The following is a 21,790-nucleotide window of genomic DNA, read 5'->3' on the forward strand; positions in this document are numbered from 1 at the left end:
AGGAACTCTAATGAGCAGGGATGTCCATGGAGCTGGAGAGTCCCTGCCTTTTGTCCCTTTTCATGTCTTTATCTCCTTTATTTTGCTCTTCTCTGAAATTTTAGATGTCATTACAAAACCACAGATAAAGAAGTTGGATTTACTAATGAGGTAATGATGAAAAAAGGTATTTTCCATTTCTCATTTACAGTGATATAAGCTGACAGCAGCTCCACTAAATACAACACTGATCCACCAAAGACCAGAGCTGATAAGTTAGCACGAGTGGACAAACTGGAAAGAGTTTCCTTCTTGCCTTCTGGGCTTCTCTCACGGAAGCTGCTTTAAGTGAAGGGCAGCAGGATTTCACATCCACTTCTCTCTGAGCTAAAACTGGGATCAAGACTAGGGAGATCTGCTAATTTGGTAGAAAGACAGAAAAGTTACAGGATCACGGTTGATTTCTAAATGCTTTCCTTTATCCCAAACAGAGAATGAGTTTTCAGCATGAGCAGTTGATACATTCATGCAGCAGTAGCATGATAATCTGATCTTAATTTGGTATATTTCTGTGCTAAACTGATTTCTAATGCAAACCTGAAACCTGCTGCTGTGAAAACACACCAGCTAGAGTGGGGAGGCTGGATTCTGGGACTTTTGATCAACAGCAATTTGCATCCCATTTGTGACCAAGAGGCTGGCCTGAGGCCTGACCTGAATGTGGCCCTGCTCTCTGGGGCAATGCTAATATGTCTTTTTCACTATTGGGAAAAAGTTACATCTGGGTTGGAGTTTGCTTAACATACTTAAAAATGTGCTTTCATGCGGGCTGAAAACATCAGCTTTGGCCACTGAAATACAAGCTATGGCATGGTGGCTGCTATGGTGCAGTGGCTGCTCACCCTCTCACACTTATTTGTGACTAGCAAGCCCACAAGTTCAGGACTATTTTCTTAACCCCCTAGCTGCAGAACTCCCACTAAACTGAATGGAGTCATTCAGCTGAGTGCCAAGGCATTTCAGTGCTTGAAAGTGAACACCAAAGCGTTTGCATACCTCCTGGTGTGCTGGCTGCTTTAATGGCAGAGGACAGACCTTCTTCTCCACTGCCCCTAAATCATGCCACTTTATTCCCTGGCTCCCCCAAGGATTCCTCTTCTGTGCTCTTTTGTGTGGATGTTCATTCACAATTTAAACATCACTAACTCGGTGACAATACCCCAACTAGGAATAAGCTGTTGGCACATTTCCAGGGTACAGTACTGCACACAGGTCTGCCCTGATGAAAGAGAATTCAGCTGGAGAATAGGGGACTCCGTTCTAAAGCTCTAAAGCTGTCCTGAAATTAATGCCTTAGGTGATTTTATATTTTTGTTGGGCAATGCTTTATGCAGCTCTGGCTTCTTATGACTCATAATCATAAAAAATCCATCCCCAAGTCCTTTTTTCTGAGAAGATCTGTATGCATTCAGCCTCAGGCTGCTGAGATGAGTAGCACAGCCTTCCTGGTTTTAGTATTCTAATTTTCTCTAAAATTCTAAATTTCTCACATTTTTTGTAGGTATAGTGAAAGTTTTCTTCCTGTTCACATGTAAAATACGGAATGTATGTTATATGATATGTGAGATTTCCATTTGAGTTAGTTTCTAAATTAAGAGTTCTACTGTCATGACTGAGAGCACTCAGTGTGCATAGAATTAAGTGCACAAGGGACAAATCTCATCCTGCCTACACATACCCAGGTTTCTCATAATCTCCTTTGATATGCTCTTGTAACTTTCTCTTGTATCTTCTTTTATAGTGTCTCATTAATTAAGAATAAAGACTTATCATCATAGATAAAAAAATTCCTACAGTTTCATGGAAGAATTTCTACAGTTTTACAGGATGACAACTGAGCAGCTGCTGAGGTAAAAAAAAAAAAAAAAAAATCCTATTTCCCACTTACGTACCAGAATTACAATGTGCTGTTTGTTGGAGAAAAAAAAATCTGCAACAAGTACAAGTAGCAATTCAGCTATTCCAGGAAATTCCTACTCATCCAAAATGAATCCTTCTCATAATATGGTATACCCATGGCAGACTACTGTAAGAAAGTGCATCCAAATACATGAAGCAAAATTAAGATGACAGTTTGTTTTGGTCAGTTTCTGAAACCTCTTTTGCTGTCTACAGATTTTCACGTGAAAAGGACATTATTTTTAGTAGTGGTTCAGTTGCTTGTGCTGTTGATTTTTCCAGGAATGATGTAGTTAACTAACATCGATTGGCTGTACCTATCTTAAACCTCCAAAAGTGCAGACCAGCAAGAACTGGCCCAATGTATCAAGAAGTTAGAGTTAGAATTTTTATGTAAAGCAAGGTCAAGCAAACCCTCTTTCACAAAGGTAGAGTGAGTGCAAGTAGGTTTAAGATAATCTGAAGCTGGTACAAAGGCGATCTAATTTGCAAAAAAAACCTTTTAAAATCTGTGAATTTTGTTGGTAAATGCAAGTGAGTTCCTATATATACTATGGGGAGGATAAGGGAATGAGAATTAAAGCAAGATGGATTTACCTGCACTGATTGGATATCAAAACTATTTGGCTAACAGAGATGGAGAGAGTTCCTGATGTACTTGGGACGCACCGGTCAAATTGATTAATATAAGGTTTGCATACGTACAGTAGGGCTGTATGGGGTTTGGCATAAGTCTGAAGCCATTCCAGGAGACACAAATTCAGGGGCAGGCTGAGGATGCTTCAAATGGCCAAAAGGCCTTTCAGTTCCCTCAGCAGCACTGCTTAGCAGGGGGAAGAGCAGGAGATTTTATGCATCAATAGCTGGAGTTAAGGTGCCTTCCAAGGCTCAGTCCAGAGCAGCCACCACCTCCTGCAGTGGGCTCAGGGCTGCCCTGGGCTGAGCACACCCCTGGCAGGGTGCAGGTCTCTCTGCAGGCTGCGGGGAAGCCCAGAACGAGAAGCGTCTCAAAAGCCCAATTCCTGCCAAAGCTGGGGGGCGGCTGGGCCTGCGGCGATTCACCAGGTGTGTAACACGAGAGGCTGCTTCCCCTCTGCCCGCTGCTCAGCACTCAGAGGTGGGCAGCAGGAGAGCGGTACCTGACACCAGGAAGGATTCCCTCCAGCGGGGCAGTGACAGCGACCGGACACCATTGGAGAAGCTCCCGCGGTAACCGGAGTGCCCGGCGACTTTCTGGACAAGAACCTTCCCGCCCGTGTTGTCAATGACACCGCTGCAAGGAGGAAACAAAGTGTCTGAGGGGAGAAACGCCACAAAAGCCTTCAAAAAACCCCTTCTACAGTGCAAGAGGTATGAAGTGAGTCCTTTTACCTCTGAACCAGGGGTGGTGGTGGGGCTGGGATGTCACTGCTAAGCCTGCTGCTAAGAAATATTTGTGCTCCTTCCACATAAAGAAGAGCAGTTTGTGGCAAAGTGCTGTCAGGATCTGTTTGCTCTTCCCACTGATCTGCTGGTCCTCTGTTTAAGCTTGACCTAGTTGCACACAAGAAAAAGCTAGTGCCTTCTTTACAATTCCTGCAAGCTTGATTGAATGACTCAAGATACAGGCAGAGGTTCTCAGAGGAATTTTTCAGGCCAAACACGTGACAGAATGTGTTTTCTTTGACTCTCAGTATGTGTTTTCTGCAAAAATCCAAGCACGTTTCTGACCTCAGCCCGGAGTAAACTGGACACAATATTGCTGGAAACTGTAAAAAACCTGTCAGACTCCAGGTGTGGTGCACATCAAGTGGTGTTTAACACACACTGTAACATGTCCCTCCAGACAAACAGAAATCCTTCAGTGCGTGCAGCCTGCTCTGGCATCACTAGGACTGCAGGTCAACCGGGAAGCCACTGCAGCTGCAGGGGAGTTGTAGGGCTGGCAGCAATGAGCAGGCAGGAAAATAAGTACTGGGCAGCAAACAGGATTTTGAGAAGAGTATGTTCGAAGTGTATTTTTCTGTGGTGGTTGTGAGAAGCTGCTGTTAAAATAAATGTATGGAGAAGAAATTCACTGTCTGTGGAATTGCAAGGTAACAAAGCCAAAAAAAGCTGTCAAATAAGAAAAACTGAAGTCCTCACTCTAACAATACAGCCAGCCAGGCTGCAGGGAGATTGCAGTTGCTACCAGTAGTTTTTAACTTCCCTTTGGGACTAATTCTGCATGCCGAGACAATTCCCACTGTGCACGAGTGTCTGAGGGAGGAATTGGCGGCTGGAAGCCGTCCCCTGGCAGTGATCTCCGCAGCGAGGGCAGAGCCGCAGCCGGGAGGTGGCAGCGCTGCGCACACAGCACCTCAGCCGGGGCACTGAGCGGGGCAGAGCCCGGGGGGCAGTCCCAAAGCCTTAACCATCCCACTTAGCCCGGGATCCCAGGTATTTCACAGAGCCGGGAGCGCAGCATAGCTCAAATAACTCCAGACTAAGGCAAGTTGTCAATCAGGCTTTAGAAGTTCTTGCTGCATTTTTAGCTGGATGCATCCTGCCCGTGCATCCCAGCTCCAGCTGCAGGGTGTTTTGGTTGTGCAGTTATTCTCCATTAGAATTTTATGCACATTTTTGCATGGCTAATAAAACTCTGAAAACTTTTGCTACAAAATTTATGTTACTCATTTCCTTGTGCAGTGTCCTTTTATGTAGCAGGAAAGCACATTGCTCAGCCTTTGAAGTCAAGGACAATTAAATTCAAACCCAGAGAACCAAACCAATCCCAGAAGTATGTGAGTTACATGTATTCATCACTGGTGATTTGTCTATTTTTTCTGAAGATTTATTAGTAGTAGCAGCTCCATCTCTATCTTCCACTTGAATAATAATAGTACAATAGTAATTTGTTATGCATGAATGAGAGATCTGGAAATCTCAAGACACTTCTCCAAAGGTTGAGAAATTTCTTCAAACACAACTAATTTCTATAGGAATACAGGATTGACAGCACTTTGTAAGAATGGATCCATTCCATCACACATGGAATTTCTCTCAGGTTTTCTACAGCAGCCTGCAATCAAACCTACAAGTGGGAACTGTAAAGAATTTGAAAAGTCAGGAGCTCCCTGCACTGAAATGAGAGTTTTGTCTGAGTGCCTCACTCATTTCAACTCACTCACCTGTGAATTGCAGCGTTGCAGACACTGGAGAAAGAAGCATAAATGTCTGTGCCATAAACACGGTGTTTTACATCTTGACATCCAGGAGGGCATTTTGCAATGAATTCTGGATTGATTATCTTCCCCGCCTTGACATCACAGTCAATCTGGGGTACATCTGTGGGTGCAAGATCTTGGTAAAGTCAGACTGAATGCTTTCATGGCTGAGAGATCTTGTCATGAAACAGTGAGTAACTGAGTGACAGGGATGCCCTCCTCCCAAGCCTTCACATCAATGGTTTTGGGACACAAGACATCTGTGTCTTCTCCATCTACAACATAACACATAATAACCCCTATACCAAGGGACGTGGCAGTAACTCAGGAGAGAATAAGGAAGCCTGTGGGTATTTCTGACCTTCAGTGTTTGCTTCTCTGAAGGAAATATCTGGTATGACACTTTGCTGGAGAGAGAAAGAAGTGTAGTCACCCAGCCTGTGGTTAACATGTGGGAAGGAGGGGGTGGGGATGCTTCCCAAGCCTCCCACTGTGCTCATGTAGCTCCATTCCATCTTTATGTCAGGCTGAAGTCACAGCCCATTATCTTGCCCTTAATTTTTAAAACTTTCTGCTGGGTACAATTTACTTTGAACAAGGGATTTAAGTGTGCATTTACAACCTCGCAGCAGGCTTGTTTGTCAGCTACACGAGCAAAATAACCTGTGGACAGAAATGCTCCTGCAGCAGAATAGCTGAAAGTTAAACATCCAAGTGCACAGAGGCGCACCAGTTGTCTCACACCAATCAGCTACGTGTGCTTTGTGTTACATCTGGTCCATTTCATGTATTTATTTCTCTCTCTCTCTCCTTGAAAACCTTAGTGCTTGCTTTGTTCCTTGTGTGGTACCTAATGACCTACAAAGACACATTTCAGCAGTGAATTACAAACTTCTCCCTTTATAAATGTTAAGTGGCACACACTTTACTCAGTAATTCATTTTCAATAAAAGAATCTTTTAGCTAACATATAATGCCATTGACTCTAGAAAATTGCGAAGAGTTACCAGAATATAATCTCACTTTGCACCTTTCTTATGCACTGGACATATCTGCTGTAAAACAGCCAAAAATTCTACTGAGACCACTTACATAGCTTAGCCTTTTTTGTCTTCTTTGTGGCTTCCTTGGCTGTGTGTGTACATGTAAGAAACACACCTAGAACAAATAAACATAGTATCAGGAAAAAGGTGGGCTATCAACATGAGTCACCACAAGCTCCTCTGCATGAGATTTGTCAAATTTGAATCAACAGGGTGAAAAATAAAATAGGAATATTCTCAGACACATTTAGGTTTCTACTTGGTGGTTAACTTTGCAGTCAAGATGGCATCTGCTGTGGGGAAGTTCTATGAAGGGGATTGAAGATCAGTTCAGTTCACACTCATCCATGGTATCTAAAGATGCCATGGAGTCCATGTGGTCCAGAAAACCACAAAAATATTTCCCACAAGCAGTGGGAACTCTTTGTAATTGGTGCAATATGGATGCTAATGAAACAATGTGCTCTGTGCATAAAGCAACTGGGAATTTTGGGAGCCAAAAATTCTTCTTAATAACCATTTGGGAAGGTTATTCTCTAATTTTGTGTAATGACATTTCAGTCACTGGTGGCAGCAGGTGAGGGATACTGGGCAGCGTTACAGACTGTGTGAGGTTCTAGGGTGGCATGTCCCAGCAAGGGCATCCATTTTCTGCAGTAAGCAGGTTTATGATTTGAAAAGTGTAAAATATGCTCTTACATTAAAAGACACATCCCAATATATGCATGTAGCTTACCATGTTATGTTTACTTGCTAAGTGATGACATATAAAATCTTTTTATTCTCTGTGCTCATCTTATAAGCATTGTATTATGGGTAATTGATAGCTTCATTACAAATATCTTGACTTTCCTATTCACCTTTCCCTTCTCTGAGCTTTCAAAGGGAATTGAAACTCTCTATGATGAGTCAGCTGATCCTTTTATCCTTTGTTAAACTAATCTTCCTAGAATATGCAACAGAAGCAATTTCCTTCTTTTGTGCTCTTCTCCCCCTAGACTGATTGCAGAGAGTTTGTAGACTTAATCACACCTAGAGCTTGCTCAAAAGTTACAGCAGTCTCACACTGTCTGAAGTGACAGTGCATGGGTGCAGTATTTGGGCCTTTTGTCACTGGTGCAGTCGTGTAACCATGGCAAAATTGTAGTTAGTTTAAAAAAAAAGGAACGCATGACTAGAAAATAAAGTGCAATATCTCAACTGCTTGGAATGTTGCAGCACAATCTAATGTGGGGAAAGTAATTTATGTAGAAGAACAACTTAGAATGCTGTAATTTGAACTTAGAACAACTGTCCTGACAGACTTGAGGATAACAGCTAGAGGGAATATTGCCTGGGAATGTCACAACAAGAGTGTTCATGTAAGATGAATTGCAAGTTCTGGAGTTTCTACATGTTCCCAAAAAGTGAGATCCTGTCTGACTGCCAGGGGAAAGAGAAGAGGATACATTTATAACCTTTTGGTACCATCTTATTTATGGAAAGAAGAAGAACGGGGAGAATTGAAACAGCTGATTTTTCTTTGGAGGGAATCTTTACATTGCAGACACTTTTCAGGCCCACCTGATATGGACTGCATGGAGCTGGTCATGTACTGGGAGTTCTCTGCAAGTAATTAATATGTCTTTCTATGCCAAGGCCAAGAAGTTTGTGTAGCCTGTTTCTGAAAAGCTGTGCCAAGGCTTACACCTGCCACTGAGAGCTTCATCAGCCGTGGAGTCCAAAGGGAAGAGAATTAGTCAGTAGCCACTGGGCATCCAGGATGGGATAAACTACATAAACTACATAAACTACAAATTGCAGCACATCAACTGTACTTACCCAAGAAGGTTGCAATGACTGTGGCCTTCATGGTGAGTAAAGCAAAACCTGGATGTGTCACTAAGGAGCACTGAAAAGGAAAAGAGGAGTACATCAGGCTGCATTTGGAGGTGTTGCAGATGACACTGGAATGGTGGGGGCAGAGAGACTGTGTGCTCCTCTTTAATTTTTCACAGTCCTCACATGCTGCGTCCTCTTATGACACTATTTAGAAAAACTGATATCCCCAGAGGAGGTGGTATTTGGGCTATCACACCCCCATGGACAAATTTTTACTTCTCTCCAAAATTTGTCTTTTGCTCCAGAAACCAAGATTTCACATACTTATTTCAGAAGCCAGTGTCAGAAGAGGGCATGATGGGCATGGACATGTTCTGACATCTATTCAAATCTGTTCACTGCTCTTCTAAGAAATAATCACAGAATTGTCTTTTCTGCACATCAAAGCACACCAGATAATCTCACATGGATGTGGGGAACATAAATCCATTTTCTCCTGAAAGGTGTTGCGTGAAGTATTTTGCAATTGTTCCATCATTTGTGAGCCAAATTACTGGTTTCTTTCATTTTCTGAGGATGTGTATGTGTGTACTTGTATGTGAGCACCTGAGATGAAGAGGATTCTGTCAGAACATCTGGAAAACATTTTTTCTGGGTCTGCATACATGGTTCATGACCCCTGCTATCCCTGAAGCTCTTGGCCAGGCTACAGGAATTCCAGCTTATCAGAGATAACCCCTCTCAGCCCCTCCTGAGCATCACCTGCTGCTTTTGCTATTATGTCATGATTGTTGAGGGAATCCTGTGTGGGGCACTCATAGTTAATCAAAGTCATTAAAGTACTACATAATGTTTGACAAATAGAGTAAAAAGTCTGAAAGGGAGAATATCAAGGATCAAAATAAACTTCATCTTCAGAGAAACTTATTACATGCTTACAAGTGGAAATATTTGTTAAAAAAAAAGGAGCTAGCTATCCAGAAAGAAAATAGGAATGTTAAATAAGAATGCTAAAGCTGGTTATGACCAGGGAAAGCAAGATATCTGCTTCCTGGAAAAATGGCAGATTTCATCTGATTTCACATAGCAATTCATATACTCAGAAGCAGGGCTTTGGTAACCCTAGAAAGAAATTTAGAGAACAAGGAAGATACAGGGGAGTAAGAGAAAAAAAAAAATCTGTATTCTGTCTTCATACAAAATGTTTCCATATTTTTACTTTAATTGCTCTTCTTTTTCAAGCAAGCCACATGCTATGAATGAGGAGGACTAAAATAGTATGCTAATCTAAACTGAGTTCAGCCAGTTCTGGGTCTACATAATTTATAACTCTTTTTACATAGAGCAGATCCACCTCTTATTTTTTGCTCCTGTGCTACAGCTGGAGAACTTCAAGTGCCAGGACATACTAATGGTGTCACTTCCTAACAGCACAATGTCTTTCCTTGGAGATCTCCCTGAAGAAGTTTCCTGCTAGGCTGCTGAAGCTGAAAGTGGCAGAGGTTTCTCAGAAGCCACTGAACTGAATCTGGGGGATATGAAAAGTGGCTCAACACAGTCACTGTGTCTTTCTGAAAAACGATGGGCAGTGCAGTGGGGGTGACCCCCCAGGCTGTAAAAGTCAGATCAGCAAGAGCAGGTAAGTGGTGATATTCTGCTCTCGTGGTTAGTTTCTATTAAAAAGAGTTGCCCGTCTTTTGGAGCAAAAATCCATTTTAAGCTTTTACTGCAATTTATTTCTACTGTGAAGCTGTTAAAAGAAATAGCCCCAAGATGTAGAAGGGTGCTCAGAGAAACTTAGCTCAGATGTTTTTCTTCTCCCTTTTATGTTTCAATCCACTGACACATCAGAGGTATCAAACAATTGCTCTCCTTCAAAGAATTCTCACTTTAGGTCAATCACAGAAAAAGAAGAGGCAGAATAAGAGTTGCAATTCATTTGCAGAACTACCATGCACCTTTAAAGATTGTACCAGCACTGGCTTAAAACTTTGCAAAAGGCATCTTAATATGATCATTCCCAAAATTTGCAGGGAATAAATTCAGCATTGGCATTTTTATTTAAAGTCAAAGAGATCTGTGTGACTTTTTCCTCACGGTATTTGGCTTGGTGCTGAGATGTTTTTCATCACCAGTTTAATTACAGTAGAAGAGGTCTGAGATGGTAAAGCATCCATGTAAAATCTGGTTTCATGGGTGGGCTGCTGTGTGTTGAGTGGGGAGAGTCCAACGCTGCCTAACTTTTCTTACAAAAACGTGTGCACAAGACTTCCCACTGCTTCCTGAAGGCCCTGCTGTCCCCCAGCCCTGCTGTCCCCAGGGCATGGCCAGCCCCCCCAGGAGCCATCCCAGTCCTCTCGGGTGTCAGAGCCCTAGGCTCAGCTGCAGTTGCATTCTCTGCCTAGATGGCTGGTGGACATTTCTCTTCAAGGCAACAGAAAGTGGGCTTTTGTTCCTAAATTATTATGAGTTCACTGTGGAAAGAAGCCAATAAATCTAAAAGGATTTAAGACTTAAAGCCTGTCAGGGGTTCAGCAGAGTTCAGCAGATCCCTTAGCCTGCAATAACAGATGTTTACCAATAAGAAAGATACTGGAAGCATTTAGACAAGGCTGTTAGATTTACTTAACAGCTTTGTTGTCACAGCTAAACAGAAAAACATCTTATTGTGGACTCTGTGTCTTTGGCGGTGGTAGTATCCTCACGGAAATAAATTATAATAGTAAAGGAACTTGGTTTTGCCACTGTAATAATTTCTATGTTAGGCTCTGGCATATCAGGAGAAATGCACAGACATCCTGTGACACAGCTCTGGTGACAGTGCTCCAGGGGGTGGTCCTGGCCTTCGGACCTCGGGCTGTCACACGGGGAATGCACAGGAGGATTTACACTGCTGACTGTTAAGTATCAGGCATAGAAGCTCCAGGCTTTCTGTAGTGGGAAGTCTGAGTGCATTCATTGTATTTGGGGCCTAGGGTGTCACCTGAATGAAGCTGTGTGAGTCCCCTACACTGTGCACTAGCATGGCATCTGCTCCTTCACCCCGCTAAAGGGAGCAACGGCTTGGAAAAAAGCAGTGGGGTTTTTTGTTTCTCTGGGAAGGAAAGGGAAAGCAGGGCTCCAATCCATGCTTACAACAGACTTTTTAGTCTGTGTAGATCCACTGAGAGGTTTGGGGATGTTTTATCTGCAGTTCAGAATGATACTTTGCCATTAAATACAAAGTTGTACTTCCTTTGTTCCTTTACAAAATGAATAGATTCCATTAAAACAAACTGAAAAGTTTCTACTATGTATTATTCTGGAGCATGGGTTTTGCTGAGATTTCTCCTAACCAGATTTCTGTTAAGGCAGTATTTACAGTCCCAGTCAGGACTGGGAAGTAGTGACTACACACTATTGAATCTCCTAAACTATATGCTGGATCTCTGTTTATCAGAGTACCTTTTCCCATCTGAATCTTTCAGACTGTCATAACAGAAGTTACCTTTATAACACGTGCTTCAATTCCTGCTATGTACAAATGTAAGGAGTATCTCCTTCAGTGTTTCCCAGCACTGCTGATGTTTTACCTTTTAAAGTCAGAGTCCTTTTTGAAAGCATGTTGATTACTTTTTCCTGACCACAAACACTTGAAAACTCTTGAATGTTAGTGAAGAGACAGAATTAGCAAGCTATTCTTTCTGTGTATGAAGTAAGATTTTTTATACTGACCTTTTATTAGCAGCTTGACTTTTATAAAGATCTGAGAGAGCTGCTACCTACTACAAACAAACAGATGGTTTAAATGCACGTAACTGTCACTGTATGGCAAACTGCAACATTTTCTGGAGGAAGTGCAGATTATAAGTCCTTGATTTTTGGTGTCAGGCACTGCTGTCCGTTCCATGTGCAAGCTGAAATTCTTTGCTGGTGCCATGAGCTTTGCCTCTGCAGGAGTAAGCAGTTTATCTCCTGTAATCTCCTGTGCCACAGAAATTAACTTGTGTACTCTCTTTGTACCACAATAGTGTGTGCCATTGTTTCCCTTTTCAAGGGGTTCTAATATCTCAGCAACACTGGCACCATAAAGAAAAACAAAAGTGGACTTTGTCTGAAATCTATTTGAGCAAGTAGTGTGGAGTTAGCAGCAGGATCTCTGAGCACTGTGGGTTGAGTTAAATATGTGCCCTTTCTGGGAAAATCAAGTGGGCTCCGTGTAGGTGTGAGTAAACTGGTTTGGATAAACAAGAGCTAAGCATCATCTTCTAGAGGAAAACATTTTAGATTTCTTTTTTTGTTGTTGTTGTCATTTTTTAATTTTTTTTTTCAATTATTGTTTAACCCTTTCTTTGTTTCATGCTCATACTCTGTACCCATGGTATTGTACCTTGTTTAGCAGTGCAAGAACTGTTTGTTTTGGAGCACACAGGGTGATATGACTAGCACTTGCCACATGTGATTTAGTTTCACCCCCTTTCTTGTCAGAGGGATGAAGTTATGTGCCCTCACTGCACTGCATTGCTCTGAAAGTCTGTACAAAATAAAAGTATCTCAGTGGCTGTTTTTTGAAAAGCTGGAGGTACTGAGTTTTGCTGAGACAGAAAGGTTGAATTGATAGCTATAGTTCCTTATGGAGGCTTAGACTGACCTGTAGGTGTACCAGGCCAGGTCACAAAATGCAAGATCCAAGGGGCTATTTTGTGAGGTGAGCTTGTCTGCATGGGAGGATAGACTTTACTCTTTGTGTGGTCTGAAATAGAATATATGCATCCAGGAATTTAAAAATATCATAGACATCATCACCTGCTGCCATAAGAAAAGGTGAGTGAACACTCACCTTTTATATTTCTTCTGTGATGAGGAAAACATGGGTCCAAATTCCCTTAGGCCATGGACAGTTATCCCTGATTATCCCTCACCACTTGCTTCTAATGACAAAACTTTGATGGCTGCCACATAATGTTTTAAAAGGTGCCTGCTCTGCTTTGGGAGGTTTGACTCACAAGAGGGCTGTGGTGGCTGCTGGCAGCCAGTACCTCTTGTGGGGTGCCTGTCAAGTCACTCTCAAGTCTCTGAAGTGAGCTATGGGTGGATTCAGAGGTCTGAATCTTACCTCAGTTGCACCTTGGGCACAGGAGTAATTTTTTTCTGAGGTGGTTGAACAAATGTTTATATGAAGGTTGGCAAGAGGAATTTAGTTCAAAATAGCTCTCATTTATGTAGGTATAATGAAGAGATGATATACCTAAAAATATAGAGACAAATAGAATCATGTAAGCAGCTCTGCAGTGCTCATTTTGTGTTCGTGCAATGCCCTGAAATGAAAGCATAAGTTTGAAGTAACAGTGATGATGACTTCTCTGCTTTCCACAGAGCTCTTTCAGAAGAAGGTAATTTATTTAAGACTAGAGTGTGATTTAACTTGCCAGACCTTTCTCAGAGCTTAAATAAAACTGCAGTGATTATACATTTTCATCTGTCTCAGCAAGAAAACCATCAATTATGTTGGTCTGACCTGCCCCTTCCAGCAAACGAAGAGATACATTTAGAATATGTCACCCACCCACAGAGAAAATATAATTTGGACTGTCTGGATTATGATTTCATTGGGGGCCATTCCACTGTACTTTCCTGGTTTCTGCTAAGGTATTATGCATTAATTTTTCTTTTTGAAGCACAGCTTTTGTGCCTCACTGGGAATTGCTGTTAGCTTAGACCTGTGAATCCCTGTCCAGAAAACTTCCTACCTCTGTTCTCCTCCCCACCATGGATTTTCTCTGCTCACGGTTCTGCCCCACTCACTCTCAGGCAAACTTTTTCTACTTTTCTATTTTGACTACTGCTCCTGCTTAACATCATTCAGACCCCAGCCCCAGCCAGGTGCCATCAATCTCTGGCTCTGCCATTTTCCCAAGAAATAGAGGGCAGAGGAAAGGACTTGCAATTCAGCAGTGCTGGAGGGCTGTGCTAGCTTTGTAGCATGAGATTTTTTCTTTTTTATTTTTTTTTTTTTTTTTTTTTTTAGAAAATGTGCCATTTTCTCTTTCCAAAAAATGGTTTAAACAAATCCAAGTGACTTTTTAAAGTGCAATACATGGTTTCTCAGATTGGATGCACAATGAAGAGCACTGAGTAACCATGCTATTGTGCTGCCTGCCAACTAAGAATTAGTGTCGTGTGTCAAAATTCCCCTGAAGGTACATATTTAGTCTAAAAGCAAAGAATTTCTGTTAAAGGCACTGAAAAAACTGCACATAACCCTGGGGGTGGTTTTGGAATTTCTGTAGCATGTTCAAACAAAACAACATTTTTTTTTAGGTGGAAACTTAGAAGCAGAAATTTAGAGAAACTGTAGGATGTTTACTCTCTGCTTAAAGCTACACATAACCCTTTACTACAAAAGTGGATTATATGTCCAGATCAAAAGCCAAACTCATCCTTAAGCATGCTATTAAATTTATTTAACAGCTCACAGAAAACTTTTATTGATCCAGTATCTCCTACAGTTTGTATTGCTAGTGATGTCCCATGTCAAAGTCATGGACTGGTTGGATAAAGATTCATAAAACATTTGTAATTAAAAAAAAAAAAAAGAAAATCTGGAACTATCCTGGCATTTAGCACTTGTTTGAAGTAAGGCAGGAAGTGATGAAATTATTTTATATGTAGTAATGACAACTTGATCAAGGAAACACCTTTCACAAAAGGTCTTCAGCAAATCAGGAAGCATGGGAATGCTGTAGAAAGCATTTTGGAAAGCTAAGCTGAAATTCAGTTCTGTGGTGGAAACCAGTAAACTGAAGTTAAGAAATTAATTTCCATTTTGCAATCTCTTAAAAATGGTAGTCTCATGCTCCTTGCACTGCATAACATTTTCCTTTATATATTTTATACTTTTCAAAAAATATTATTTCTTCCTAACAGCATTACTTCAGTTTGGAAATGTTTTCTCCAAGCCTTCTCAGTTAAAAATCTTTCTGATACCTTTAGTTTAGAAAAAACTAACCTGTGCAACAAGGGAGGTTGCTACCAAAGGCAAATCAGAAAACAACCCCAAACCACCTTCTGCCCCTCAGTCATCTCCTGCTGCTGCTTTGTTGGGACCTGCAGATGGCTTGCCTCCTTGCAGGGTCAGCAGCCGAGGGCCAGGATGCCCAGCCCCACATCCCAGGACGTTCTGCACGGCCACGCTGCCCATGGCCCTCCCCAGGCAGCGCTCATTGCTGCTCTGGCTTTGCCACAGGCTGCTCCAGCTGCATCCCTGCCAGCTGGTGCTGCTCTGCTGCCCGCCTGCACCCAACAGGGGCACTCAGGCTGATGTCTCTCACCTGATGGGGCTGTTCTGGGGAGCAGCATGAGAACCGCAGATCTGTGAGTAGCATTTCCATTTTTTGGTGATTGAAGAAGACATCTCAGGGCTCCAAGCTGCTTTTGGGAGGAAAGTGAGCTATGGACTTGAATGAGTGACAGCATTATAAATGAGGCTGTTAGGGGTTGTGCTGGTTTCCTGAAGACATGCTGTTGGTGGAGGTGGCATGTGTGCTGGCAGCCCTTGGCAGCTGGCAGCAGTGGGCTCTCTAACATATGGGTCATGTGGATGAGATGAGGAATAGCTAAGCTTCCAAAACTACATTCCTCAGTATCTGAGTGCCCTGGAGGGGAAATGAAAAGCTAGCAAACACGGTGGCAGAGAAAGTGGCCTTCAGAGCCCAGTCCCGGATGCTGTGGCAGTGTAGGTACAGCCAGAAATTGCTGAGAAATGTGTCTCAGAACCAGGCTAACCCTGTCTTACTAAATTTGCATTTTAGAGCATTTGAAAACCTGCTGTTTTGCATAGAGGTCGATCACAGCATTCTCTTTCTGAGAGACCAAGATCAGAAAGGGAAACCACTTGGACTTGGAGCAGGAACTTGTAATTTGTGGTCTTTTGTTCTGAAAACAAACTAGGCCTACAGTCCTCAGTATTGCATAATCTACTTCCATGCTCAGGAATTTTGAACTTTGGCTTTAGAAGATTACCATATGAGCTTCTACTTCAAATCTAATTATTGCCTAACCTACGTATTTCCTTCTACATACAGATTTCACCAACAAGAATAGAAGATGTAGACCACGGAAGACTGAGTTTCTGCCCCAAATTACCACCTATTTTGAGATGCAATTTGGTAGAAAGGCTTTCTCCAAAACAGGGTGCAAGCAGGCTTTTATGACTTATGCAGTGTCAGTGTTTGCCCTTGCAAGCATTTGTATGAAGTTGCTCCATTGGATCTACTCTAAACTTCTCTAACCTCTCACCCCCCTCACCTGGACACTCCTCTCCTTCCCATGCAGCCTCATTTCCATGCAGCCTCTTTGTTCCTGTGCTTCATGTCCTAAAGATTCTTCAACCAAGCCCAGGAGGACAAAATTTTCAAGTGTTGAAGATGCACTGCAGAAGAGGTGAGAAGGATGGGCTCCCACCAAGGCCAGCAGGACGGACTCCCATCATTCTCAGCTGGCTGGCAGCTGTGAAAATACCCCTGTAGTCAGGGAGTCCTTGCCCTTTTGTAGCTCTGACTCACTGGCGTTGTCCACGGCCAGAATACATAGCCCTGCTGCCAGCTTTCCTCTATGTCTCACCCCTGTTCTTTGGGCTGAAGGGTAAATGATGTATTTGGGGGAAACAAGAAAGAATGGAGCCTTCTGAGTCCCTAAAGGAACCTGGCAGGGAGATCGAGAGGCACAGACATGGCCGTGTCCAAACTTCCCTGTAAATGAGTGATTTTTGAGAGGTAAAAATTTCCACAGTTTTGTGTACAAGCCTGAAGGTGTTGGAAATCCCCAGATCATCCTGGTGGGGACATTAAAGGGCTGCATGAACCCACACAAGAACATTCAGAATCTTCCCGAAAATTCTGGCGCACGTGTACCTGTCACTTGGCAATTCTGTGCCTTTTTCGCACTGCTGAAACAAGCTGCCAGCTGAAGCACTGCTGGCTGCTGTGTTGCATGTGTTATATTTACCAAGATATTTTATAAGGTGATAGTCTGAGCAACAGTTTGCAAATGGAAGCTGAATGTATTTTTCATATCTGTGTCTGTGGGATGCTCTGCGGAAGGAGGCACAGTAAGGATAGCTGACACAGCTTGTGTTCTTAACGTGCCACTGACCTCTTACTGCACTCTGAAGTTCTGTAGATAAAGCAAAGGTGGGATGGACTTCATGGATATCAGTACAGCCCCTACAGCAAGACTGATGTTAAGAACTGCTCAAACCTAGATAATTTGAATAGAGCAGAGATGGTTATAAACACTCTTCTGAATGGGAATGTGCTTCCAGTTCAGGAAATGAGATAGAGATTTGGGTGTTCTGCTTAAAAAGGGAAGGAAAAGGCTGCAGATAGTGGGGGTTTTTGGTTGGTTTTTTTTTTTTTTTTGGTTGGTTGGTTTTGGTTTTTGTTTTGTTTTTGGGGTTTGGTTTTGTTTATTTTTTGTTTGGTTGGTTTTTTAAATTAAAATGAATTTTCATGAGAAATATTGATGCTTCCAAGCCATTGGGAAATTTTCTTTCTGATCAACACTTCCTATTTTTTTTTTATTTTTCCAGGCCTCAGTCACTGAAAAATGAGCCCAAAGAGGAAAGGCAGGCCAAGGGAACCCAGCTAAGTCCTGCTGGAGAGGCAGAGAAGATGGCGAGAGAGATGAGGGTGAGCTGGCCGCAGAAGGAGGGAATGGGCTCTGTTCTCTGCTGGCAGGGCTCCTGCAGAGGATGTGGTGGCAACCCTCAGCACTAAATGTAGAGCTGCCCCAGGACAGACTTAGGTGCAGAATGTTTGCAGAGCCCAGAGCAAATACTTGGGTAGCTGGCCCATGAGTGCCCTGCTGCCAGGACTGCCCAAACCTGGCAGCTCCCGGTGTTTGCAGGGGGCAGCTACGCCCACACAGGCTGCAGTCACAGCTGGCCAGCACAGCCACCCCACAGGCGCCTTTGGAGCCTACAGAATTTCAGTAGATCCTGACTTGTCCGTGGGCCACAGGGCTGGAAGACAAGTTCATCAGTTCACGCTCCCGTTGTATCTGAACAAGCCCCTTCACATCCCTCTTTTCGCAGCAGCTTGCTTCCCACCGGGCATCACCCCGAGTCAGCACAAAGCAGTTCCACTCCTGCCCCGCTCACAGCGCTGCCCGCAGCCCCTGCGCTGGGGCTTAGAGCTTCACAAGGGCGGTGCAGGCTCTGGCAAGACAGACAGGCAGAGTTTAATTTACTGACAGAGATACAATCTAAACAGCCACAGATCTGGGCATTTCTGCGCCTTTCCGAGCCTCTTGTGTGGCAGCGGGAAGCTGCGCTGCTTGTGCAACATTTACCCAGGTTTTCCAAGAGGGAAATGTGCAGCAAATAAAGGAACTGGGATGCAAAAGAGTGGCAGCTGCTTTAGGACTGTTAGAGAGGCTCTTTTACGGGCGAATGCACCGTCAATTTGTAGTAAGACATTGTTTTCTAAACATAGCATGAAAACTGTTATCTTGCCTGGCTGGTCATTAGAAGAGAGATAATTATAGTCTGTGTGCCACAGCCGGGCCCAGAACAGGGGCTGCATTGTCCCAGGGCCCAGCTGAGCTCCAGCACAGGCTCCCCAGGCAGCGCTGGGACAAGGGGGCTCCTTGTGCCCCGGCAAGTTCAAAAGAGGAATTGAAGTGCTCTAAGTAGGTGTTAAGCACCTATTTCTCTCTCCGACTCTGGACTTAAAAATCTACTCCACAAGGGAAAAATGTGGAGCGCAGATCTTCCGACTACTGTAGCTGCATCCTCCCTGCTTTCTGTACAATACTGCCATGATTATTATTTTTCTTTTATTAAAAGAAGAAATAAACCCCCAAACCATCAGTTTTGCGATTCTGCTTTTCTGTTTTTCAACACAGATAAATGGAATCTGTATGATGGACAGGTTTTTCAGAAGGAAGGACATATTACATGTTCAGCGTCCACTTCCTGAGCCCTGAATGAGAAACCTAAACTTCAGCTGATGCTGCAGCAGGCTGGAGGAGTCCTGGTGTGTCCCCAGAGCTTCAGCGGGCAAGAACATCTCTCCAGGACTGCCAGGAAATTCCAGACTTTTGTTTTTCGTTACCCATCCAGAAAACAGCCTGCCACCCCAGCCAACTGCAATGGGCCAGCACCCACCTCGCTGCTCTGGCCCCTGCCCGTGCCAGTCCCACTCTATGGGCAGTTCATGTCTGCAAGTGCCACAGCACTTTGTTTTTTCAGGAATACAGTCAGAGTTGCAGGTAGCAAACTGAGTTATCATTTTTCCTTGCTCATTTCAACCGGGTGCCTTAAATGACTTACCTATCAACACTTAAACTGAAAGAGAATAGGTTTAGATTAGGTATTAGGAAGAAATTCTTTGCTGTGAGGGTGCTGAGGCAGTGCCACAGCTTGGCCACAGAAGTTGTGGATGTCATGTGAAGTGTTTTCTGACTAGAGCTTTATTTGTGGTTCAGAGGGGGAAAGGAAAAAGTTCAAAATTCTCCAGGCAAACCAGATGCAGCCAAGTTTTTGATGCCATTGTTACATAAACATCAGGTTTATTTTTAGCAATATTTTCTAAGAAGCAATGGCCAGAAATAATAAATAATTCTGACATTTCACATGAAGTAATTGGCCTGTTTTTCACCTTCTGTGTTCACACTGTGGCTCAGGTAATGCCCTTTTAGAAATACTCCAATTAATTTTGACAAAAAGAGTGTAACAAATAATTTCCTACTACTTTTGTGGAGGTCGCTAACTAGGTGAAAAGGGAACACCTTGTTAATTCCTCCTCAAAAGGAAAGGCTTTTGTAGGATCTTATCCTTATCAGACAAAAGAGAATCCCAGAGGAGTATATTTCTTGCATTCCAAGTATGAGGAAACCTGGTGTAGCTAGTAAAACTGCTTGGTTCAACCAGTCAGTGCTAAGTGCTGTAATTATACCACTAGGGAAAGCAGTGTCTTACATTAAGTAAAGGTAGGAACAATTAAACACCAAGTTAAGAGCATAATATTACTACTACAGGTGGAAACCAAGTATTGGCTGTACATTCAAAATTTCTTCTTAAAAATCTATATTTTTATGTACTGAATAACTAAAAGACAGGAAGTCCATTTTGTCATCCCAGTGAGAACAACCCCAGCAACTCAAAGGATTAGGTAAAACATGCAAGCAAAGTAAGCCTGTTTAATATAAGATACTTAGTATTTGAAAATCAATGTGTTTGAAATGCAGTTATTTTTGCTGGAGTTCTCTTTGCATCTCTGAAGGAGATCTGTCTTACTGTCACGACTGTCATTCAAGTGATGAACTGAGTAAGGTCTGAAGAATATGGTAACACAGAAAAACAGATTTTCTTTGAGTGTAGACAAATGCAAAGTGTTTTTAACTTCAGGATCTATATAAGAAAACACAAGCTATAAACATATACAACTCCATGGCTTTTCTCAGAAAAATGTATTTTAAAAGACATCTAAACAAAGTCTTCTCTGTGTGTGTTTTCTTGTTTTGATGCTTTGTTTAAATTTTGGGGACGTTAGAGAAAAAACAGTGTGCTCTAAAGAAGGACTTGCCTCTGTAATGTGTAATTTTACTTTTTGCTCTGAATGTGGTCTAGTTCCCCAGAAACTCTAGGAACAAAATATTAACTAGAGTTGATAATTAGCTTGGGGCATTTGGTTCATGTTTGTACTGGTTGGAGAGAAACCACATTTTGAAGAGACTTATCAAGACTCTAATCTCTCTGCAGAGAGCTGAGTGGCTGTGGCAGGCTTGACAATGCTATTCATTTTTGGAGCCTCACCACCAAAACAAGCAGTCAGCACAAAAGGATGTATGGAGTCTAGGCTACTGTACTGTTCATGCATCTCTATCTATCCATTGCCAAGAGAGTTCACACCATGGAAACACACATCACTGGAATAATACCATTTTCCACTCTGTGCCTTGGAAATTAGTGTTCCCCAGTGTCAGGTAGTGTTTATTAATGATACAACACACACCCACCTATTGATCAAAGAGAGTTTGGCTTGTCTGTCTTGAAACCAAAACAGTTTTAAACTGAGAAACAAGTTGCATTGTCTATCACAAACTATTTGAACAGAAGGCTTGAATAAATGTCTGTTGGTGTGTGGCTTATATACATCATTCTTTATCACACAGTTAAGCCCTTGCTGTTCAGGCAGTGAGTATATGTGTCCACTTTAACAGTAGGGGCTTAATGCTTTCATAAATACTTTATGAAGTATATATGAGTAAAGTACAGTTTCATTCTACATTTATGTCTTTATCTTCTTTGGTCTTTGATCCTAAGCACACAGCTGGAATGCTAAATAAAACATTATGTCCCTGCAGTTTCTCAGCACTGAAAATATTTAACTATTATCAACAGGCAAAAAGCACAGCTTCCCCCTCTCCCCCCTAAATAAATATAGCAGAAAAACAACGTCAGAATTACCTTGCTTGAGGTGTGCAACTTTTTATTCCTTTTCTCCACACAGTATGAAAGTGGGTTTTTTTCCAAGCTTTTCTGTATCCCAAACTCCAGCCAACATTATTCTAGAGAAGGAGAGGCAGGCAGCAGAGGGAGGCCTGGACACCTTTTTTCTTTCAGAGAGAAGCTAATCAAACATTCCCATCAAGCTCCGAGCTCTGTGAAAGGCACATTGCTCTCTCTCTCCCCCCCTCCCTCCCTCTGCTCCTCTCTCCCTCTCTGTCTCTCTCTCTCTCTCTCTGTCTTCCCTTCTCCCTCCCGCACACACAGACTACAGAGCTCCTTACACTGATTTAGCAGCTGAATTAGGCGGTCCT

The 21,790-nt window shown here is 42.7% G+C and overlaps 1 protein-coding gene and 1 long non-coding RNA gene across 2 annotated transcripts in view; one reads left to right on the forward strand and one right to left on the reverse strand.

Moving 5' to 3' along the window:
* Positions 1-21,510, reverse strand: part of VIT (vitrin) — a 54,083-nt gene extending 32,573 nt beyond the window's left edge. Inside the window, exons 1-5 of the mRNA XM_059841358.1 lie at positions 21,438-21,510; positions 7,988-8,057; positions 6,216-6,281; positions 5,088-5,244; positions 3,078-3,211 (exon numbers count right to left, since the gene is read on the reverse strand). Of these exons, the coding sequence (XP_059697341.1) occupies positions 3,078-3,211; positions 5,088-5,244; positions 6,216-6,281; positions 7,988-8,018 (388 nt within the window). The 5' untranslated portion in view covers positions 8,019-8,057; positions 21,438-21,510. The remainder of the gene's footprint in view (positions 1-3,077; positions 3,212-5,087; positions 5,245-6,215; positions 6,282-7,987; positions 8,058-21,437) is intronic.
* LOC132324827 (uncharacterized) lies at positions 3,183-18,836 on the forward strand. Its single transcript, XR_009485745.1, has 4 exons — positions 3,183-3,288; positions 9,419-9,626; positions 16,301-16,408; positions 17,556-18,836. It is a non-coding gene; the product is annotated as an uncharacterized LOC132324827 (long non-coding RNA).
* Positions 21,511-21,790: the final 280 nt, after the last annotated feature.

This window comes from Haemorhous mexicanus, chromosome 3, assembly GCF_027477595.1.
Source record: "Haemorhous mexicanus isolate bHaeMex1 chromosome 3, bHaeMex1.pri, whole genome shotgun sequence".
Taxonomy (NCBI): domain Eukaryota; kingdom Metazoa; phylum Chordata; class Aves; order Passeriformes; family Fringillidae; genus Haemorhous; species Haemorhous mexicanus.